The sequence below is a fragment of the Cucumis melo genome, chromosome 9, assembly GCF_025177605.1.
Source record: "Cucumis melo cultivar AY chromosome 9, USDA_Cmelo_AY_1.0, whole genome shotgun sequence".
Lineage (NCBI taxonomy): Eukaryota > Viridiplantae > Streptophyta > Magnoliopsida > Cucurbitales > Cucurbitaceae > Cucumis > Cucumis melo.
In genome coordinates, this window is record NC_066865.1 from 5,927,641 (window position 1) to 5,935,839 (window position 8,199).

Consider the following 8,199-nt stretch of genomic DNA (forward strand, 5'->3'; position numbering starts at 1 on the left):
AGTAAGACACCCATTGGCAGCACAGCCATTCTTTTCGGCAAGAGAACATCCAAAGGTACATCTTTGCATCACATGCAAATTTGACATTACATGACCTATGTAAGGAAGGGAGAGGGATAGCAAAAGGACCAAAACAAAAATATCAAATACAAAGAAATTAATCAAAGTAAACCAAAACTTGATTTCTAGTCTATGGTACAACATGTTTGGTAAAAACTACCCCAACACCGTCTTTGTCGCTTTGTCTTCATGGTCGATACATTCATATCTTGAATTGGCAACGACCCATCCTTATTTGAATTCATATAATCACAAGTTACATTCGGATGGTTGTTAAGAGATTCTTCCTTTGTCATCAAACCCTTCTAGGATTTGAAAAAATATTACACCAAACAGCCTTCCCACAAACTCAAACTAAAAATTTTCCCATTGCAAGCATTTAAAAATGAAAATTGTAGAGGAACGGAACAGAGTAAGGATTTGAATCATACACCCTTTGATAAACATTACACAAATCAAGGAAAAAAAAACCCAAAGTTCTAAGGAAGGACAAAATAAATTGTAGAGGACGAGACATCAGAGGACATCCGAACTCAAATTTTTTGCCACTTACACAGAACTCAAGATTCCAACAACAATATACAAGTAAATCACAAAATAGACAAGAAAAGGGGAAAAAAAAAATGAAACCGAAAACTCAAAACTAATAGGAAAAAAATACCTCCAAGATAGAGGAGCAATCACGAGAGGGAGAGACAATCGTCGAGAAGTTCTCTGGACAGATGTATACCTCACAAATCTTCGAAGAGACGTTCGTTGAGAACACTGAGATGGTAGAGCGAGTTGAGTGGCTGTCGAAACATCTACTAGAGAGGATGGAGGATTTTGAAATTAGGGTTCATTATCCTAGTTTGGGATGAAAATATTTAAATTTGGATTATCATTTTTAGTCAAATAATTTTAAATATTTAGTTTCAGTTGTTTCTTAGATGAAAAAAGTGGTATTTAGTACAATAATATTAAACTTGATACTACTTAACGTTTTCAAAACGTCAAGGAAAAGTACATGCATACCACCCCTTGACGTTTAAGAAACATCAAGAAAGACCCCAACGTAAAGTTTATTTATAAAACTTGCCTACTTGTGCTTTTCATAAAACTTCTTACATGCGGAAAACATCAAGGAAAAATTAGATACTACATAACATTTTTAAATCGTCAAGAGAAAATATATACCACTTGACGTTTTCTATAAACATCAAGAAAGGCCTCTTCATGATTATTTTTTTTTCGAAAATTCGCCCACCTCCACCTATTCATAAAGATTATTGACGTTTTCGAAAAGCCAAGGAAGAAACAAATACTACTTGACGTTTTTAAAACATCAAGAAAAATACATATCACTTGACGATTTTGAAATGTCAAGAAAGGCCCCAACATGAAAAAGTTCTCGAAAATTGGCCTACCTTCACTTTTTTATAAAAAGTCTTGACTTCATACGACAAACGTCAAGAGAGATTTATTTAAGTAGTAGTGTTTTTTTTAACTGAGATAATGATAAATCAAGGATAGATGCTTTATCTAGAAGGATATATAGATGATGTAATCCTCCATATATGTATTTTTTCTTTTAGAACAAATAAAAAGATACAAAACCAAAAAAAAGTTATTCCTAATTAATAGCTTTGAATAATAAACCAAAGGACTTATTTATAAAAGGGATGCTACTTGTGGTCTTATTTTTATTGAACATAAACAAATTTAGAGAGAGAGAGAGAGAGAGAGAGAGAGAGAGAGAGAGAGAGAAGGAAATGGAGAAGATGGGCAAAATTTTTGAGAAGGCAAAGCCATATTTGGGAGCAATTGCATTAAGATTTGCATCAGCAGGAATGTCTATTATTTCTAAGGCTGCTTTAAACCAAGGAATGAACCAACTTGTTACCATTGTTTATCGTTATTCTATTGGTGCAATTGTTGTTGCTCCTTTTGCTTTTGTTTTGGATAGGTATACATATCTCAATATATATGTGTGTTTTTTCTTTGGGCATATTAATTATACTTAACCATCATATATATATTCCCATTAATTCATTTCCATGGCAGGAAAATAAGACCAAAGATGACTCTCCCCATCTTCGCCAAGATTCTTCTCCTCGGCTTACTCGAGTAAGAATTCAACCACCTTTCATCTTTTTTTTTTTTAAGAGTATACATATATTCATCCATGAGTTTATTGTACCTATTACAAGAACGTGTCTCTCCACATTAAGGTTGATCACACTCAAAAGGTGCTTCACAAGCATGAAACAGGTATATAAGGGTGCAAGTTGGGCAGGCATGTGTGAGGTGAGACTAGTCCCACCCTTGCACGTGTCATGCCCACCATTCAACCTTGTGTGCATGCAATGCTAGGTGCATGTGTCATTCTCATCCAACCTGAGCTTGTGGGTAAACGGTGTTTGGTGGGCATTATGCATGCAATAGAGGTAGGATAAGCATTATGTTAGATATTATATTAAATTTATATTCACTCATATGCATAAACTTTAGGATTGGATCGGTGATTTAAGATAATACAAGAGAAGGTGGTTTAGGAACATCTTGTGTCCAAGTCCCTGCAACAACTTTATTTCATCTCCAATTAGATATTATATTAAATTTTTGGATTGAATTGGAGATCTAAGATGATATCATAGCAGGTGATGAAAGTAAATTTAATATAATATCCAACGCGTGACACATGTAAAAATGTGGTGTTTAGGTGAGGGATTGGGGTAGGCATGAAATGTGCAAGATCGGTGGGTTGGTGAGAGACTGGGTGGGCGCAAAAGAGTCAGGTTGGTAGCCAGATGAGAGTATGGAGGGACGGGTACAAGGGATGCTGGCGGCCATACTAAAATTATTTCAGCACATAAACAAGTATATATATATATAAACATACATACAAGGGTGGATACTGATATGTTTGCGAGGACTCCAGGAGGATAACAACATCGACACTATGTCATATGTAACTATTATAGTGAAATCATATATATCTTTATATATTGATATTTCATAGATATTCCTTTATAAAACCGTGATTACATGGTTGGGTATGACATGCTTTAATGAGATAACTAGAAACTAACCTCAAATTTATGTCTTACAGACCAGTAATAGCCCAAAGCTTGATTTACTCTGGCACTAAGTACACAACAGCAACTTTTGCAACTGCCATGTGCAATATTCTTCCTGCCTTTGCATTTCTGATGGCTTGGATTTGTAGGTATACATATAGCTGGATTCAAATAGAGCTCATTAATTAAATCATTCATTCTAATTTGTTATTATTGATGATAGCTAAATGATTGTTATTATGTTTTTGAAGAATGGAGAAGGTGAATATTAGAAGCTTAAGAAGCCAAGCAAAGATTTTAGGGACTTTAGTAACAGTTGGAGGAGCTATGATGATGACACTTTTAAAAGGACCTTTATTGAGTTTGCCTTGGACCAACCAAAATAATTTCAATCCTCATTCTTATTCTACTCTTCCAAATAAACAACAACCTGTTAAAGCTGCCATTGTTATCACAATTTCAAGTATTTGCTCCTCAGCTTTCACCATTCTTCTGGTAAAAATTTGATAATTATTTTGTTTTTAAAAATTAACTCTACTTAAACTATTCTCAATTATTTCTTATAGTTGTGTAAGTATTTAATTTCTTTAGTAAAAGCGCTGGATTCTCCAAATTTCAAAAGGAAAAAAAGTCTCAAAAACCTACTTCCGTTTGTTTCCGATAACAAAGAAATGAATTTAAAGGTGAATAATGAATCGTTTTAGTTTTTAAAAAGAACAAAACCAATCGACTATCAAATTGACTCTATTGTCCATGTTTTTCGTTTTTATGTTTTCAAAGGGCCTTTTATTCTTTAAAATATTCTTTTGTTATTCTAAAAAAGTCTATGATTGAAAGGTAAGTACTTACCCTTCCTTAGAATGATGGATAAAAATTGAGTTCTTAAACGAGTATAGTACAGGCGTTAGTGTTCAAGTTTCTAATTCCAATATATTTCTAGTCATGCTACCACAAAAGTATATATTTCAAAGTCTCCATTTGTGTCCAAATATTCATGAAAATTTTAATATCGTTTCATTGGTTGTGTTATAGGCACATACAATAAGAACATATCCAGCTGAGCTCACATTAACAACATTCATATGCTTGGCTGGAGCTGTTGAAAGTACTATTTTAGCCTTAGCATTTGAATGGGACAATCCATCTGCATGGGCTTTACATGCAGATTCCATACTCTTGGCTGCTCTCTATGGTGTGAGTAATTTTATTTTATATTTTTTAAAAAATCAATGTATCAACATTATTTTTTAATACAAGTAAGATCAAATGCATATAAATTAATTACCCTGTTGGACTAAATTTAAGGTTATATATGTCAATTACAGGGCATAATATCATCTGGAATTGCTTATTATCTTCAAGGAGTGGTGGTGAAGTTAAAAGGGCCTGTATTTGTAACAGCATTCAATCCTCTTAGTATGGTTATAGTTGCTGTAATTAGTTCATTCATATTCGCTGAGACATTGCGCTTAGGAAGGTAACTACTAGCTTTTCAAAGCATTTACATTCTAATACGTTGTTTTTTTTTTTTTTTTATACATATTTGATACTTCTATGATATTATTATCTTTTAAATTTTTCTTTAAATATAGCAAATTTTTAGATCTATTTATTAGTAATATGACACGGATAGAAGTCATTAATTAAATTTAAAAGTTTGTTATATTTTATAAATATTTACGATTTTATCATTTACGATAATTTCTTACCTTTTAAGCAACAAATATTAGGATTGAGTCGATAATATTTGATATTTAAAACAAAAGTGACCTATGCTTTTATATAAGCTATATATATATATATATAGTAAACATTAGCAATATACTTGTCCAATATAAATAAGGTGTTTCCCAACTGTCACCATGTTTTCTGTATTTTTAAATATTCTTGATTTAATTCTTGATCATATTTTATTATTCTGTTGTTTGATTCCTTGTATTGTTTTCTTTTCCTCCATTTTTTTTAGTGTTTAACTTTCATAAATAAAACTATAGCTTTTTTGTTTTGAAGCACTCCACCAAAGTTCTTTTAGTGCTAATTTAGGTGGTACAATTGTGACCACATCTTTCATGGATTCCTTTGTTGGTGTTATTCAGCATTTAAGCTTTTTTTTTTTTTTTTTTTTTTTGTTGGTTTGAAATGACTTTTTACATATTAATTTAATTCTTGATTTTATGCAATTATTCATTTTCTATTTTTTAGCTTTGGAAAATTAGGAATATTTTCTTTCCAACATCTTGTATATTTTTCTAGGTAAAAACATTGTATTGTTTGTCAAATTGCAAATTTCAAAAACAAGTTTTTTTAATTATTTTTCTTTTTCCCAAATTTGCTTGGCTTTTTAAGAGATTGGTAAAATGTAGATAACAAACCACTAAATTTAAAGATGAAAAGAGTCAAAAGAGCTTACTTTTTCAAAAACCAAAAACAAATGATTACCAAACACCAATTAAAGTATTAAGAACCACTTTCAAATATAACAATCATTACCCAAAATATTTGAAAAAATAACCTAAGTAAATTTTTTTAAAAAATATAAAATTTTGCAATATTGTTAAAAATGTTATCATGCACTTAAATATTAGTCCAACAAGTGATTCCAAACATGCATTTCATTTGAGAATTTTGTAGGTTAAATTTTAATAAACAAAGAAGTTTTCTTTTGTATTTTTGTTTTTTACAAACTATAACTCTCTCTCTCTCTCTCTCTACTATAAAGAATTTTATGAATTTTCAGGGTTGTTGGTGCAGCTGTGATAATTATAGGCCTTTACTTGGTATTGTGGGGCAAAAGCAAAGATAAATTTCAACTCAAAAATGGAAAAAATAATGAAAACAATGAAGAATTGCCAACTTCAATCCAAAACTCAACAACCACAAATCAGCAGTTGAAGCCTTTAGATTCAACAATAAGCCATTAACTAATGGTGTCTTTCAAAAAGGAGAAACAATTGAAATTATATGTTGGAACTTTTTGATCATTTGTATAATTATTGTATAACAACAAAGATGGACAAAGCCACATATTATTGTTCCATAAACCCAATTGATTCTAATTTCTTTTTCAACAGTACAACTATTAATTAATTTACATTATTATTCCATTTAAAACTTTCTCTTATATTCTACCTCTACTTTTAAAAAGTTTTAAATTTAAATTGATTCGCCATAATTTAATTTATTCATCCTATGGTATAAAACATATTAATGATTGACTTATATATCCTTTCAATCAAATCGGTTCTATTTCATTTCCAAAATTTAAAAACTAAATTAATCAAAAGAAAAAGTTTAAATAAAAATTTTAAATATCAATTTGCATCATCCAATTTTAGTTTCTATAATTTCAATAAATTTTAAATTTAACTTATAATTATTTTTAGTTTGTTAGATTGGTTTTTTATGAACTTTTTGTTATTGTAACAATTTCACTATAGATTTCGAAAATATATTTACCTCAATAAAAATTATTTTATTGTTGTTATTATTATTATTATATAATCTCAATTTTGTAAAACAAGATTTTAGATTTATTGAATGTAACTGTATTAAAATTTTACAACAACTAAAATTAAACCGATGAAAACCAAACCAAATAATATTTTAATTCAAGATAAATTATGAGTGCATGAATAATTGCAAGATTCTAATTTAAAATAAATTTTGTATTCCTTCTTATCTTATTTTTTTCTCTCTATGTTGGATGAAGAAAAAGCTGATTTGATTTATAAGCCAATTCAATAAAATGCCTTTTGGAATTGGAAATTAAAAATACTGGAATTTGTATTGGTGGTAAATTAAGATATTTATCTATATTTATCAATTTGGAATAATTGGTGTACATTAATAAAGGCAGATATTAACAAACAACCAAAGTTCATAATGTTTGATTTCTTTTTTTTTTTTTCTAATTATTTTTAAAATAATTGATACAACACAATATTTTTTGAAAATAATATATTAATTAATAATTCTCTTAATATATTACAACAACCCCTAGACCTTATGTATCAAATACTAAACTTTTGTAAATAATTTTACATTTTCATGGGTTGACACCATAAAATGGATGAACATTTAACAAAAAAAAAAAAAAAAAAACAAAAAAAAAAAAAAAAAACAAAACATACTAACAAAAAAAAACACAAAAAATAAGAAAGATTATTGCTAATATTAATATATTTTGATTTTGATTTTTTTTTTTTGCAATTTTTTCATAAGCTTTTATTAACATCAATATCATTATTTTCTTTGCATAAAATTGAGACTAAATAATTTCATTTGGATCCACAAAATTTAAATTTTCTTTATTACTTATTAGCCTTAATTATCATTTTTTAAAAATAACATTTTTACAAATAAGAAAACATTTGAAACTATTTACATAAGGCTTCTAAAATTTAATTTATTTAATTTTTTTTTTCTATATTTTATAGATAGTTTCGTTTTTTCTCTCTATAATAATTCTCTTTTTTCCAAAATAATTATTCTAAAAATGTCCCTCGTGTTAAATTATTAGTTTGTTTTCTAAAAGAAAAAACAGGTTTCAAAATTGTTTTAAGAGAGACAAAATTTGTTTGTAAATTATCAATTACACACACCCTCGATGGTTATATATTAATAGAAAAATATCAATTTAAACTCTAAGTTTTGAGAGTCGTATCAATTTAAATTTTCAATTGACTCATAAAATTAGCTCCTGAATTTTCATAAGTTGGATGAATCTAAACCTTTAACTTTCTCAATTGTATTACTTTAAACCATCTAATTATAAAAGAGCAGAAAAAGAACAAGAAATTAAATCCAAACAAGTAGAGACAAAAAAAAGAAAAAAAAAAACTCTTTCATTTGTGTTTTATTTGGACACTTATTAGAGTTGAGTATTTAAATTGATAAATTATATGAAAAGTTTAAGATTTAAATTCAACTTATAAAAATGCATGGTCTAATTTGGTATAATTATTAATTTAAGGTTTAAATTGAGATAAACCCAAAATTTAAAATTTAAGTTGATGCAACTTTAAAATTTAGGGTTCAAATTGATATTTAACTTGTATTAATTTACTTTTAGGATAAATAT

The 8,199-nt window shown here is 28.4% G+C and overlaps 1 protein-coding gene across 1 annotated transcript; it reads left to right on the forward strand.

The window, feature by feature from the left end:
* Positions 1 to 1,755: 1,755 nt before the first annotated feature.
* On the forward strand, positions 1,756 to 6,230 carry LOC103501693 (WAT1-related protein At2g39510-like). The gene is made up of 7 exons (XM_017047547.2): positions 1,756 to 2,005; positions 2,104 to 2,166; positions 3,152 to 3,268; positions 3,371 to 3,614; positions 4,152 to 4,313; positions 4,445 to 4,596; positions 5,857 to 6,230. Exons 1-7 carry the CDS (start codon positions 1,812 to 1,814, stop codon positions 6,038 to 6,040), a joined length of 1,116 nt encoding a protein of 371 aa, XP_016903036.2. The 5' UTR covers positions 1,756 to 1,811; the 3' UTR covers positions 6,041 to 6,230.
* The last annotated feature ends 1,969 nt before the right edge of the window (positions 6,231 to 8,199 follow it).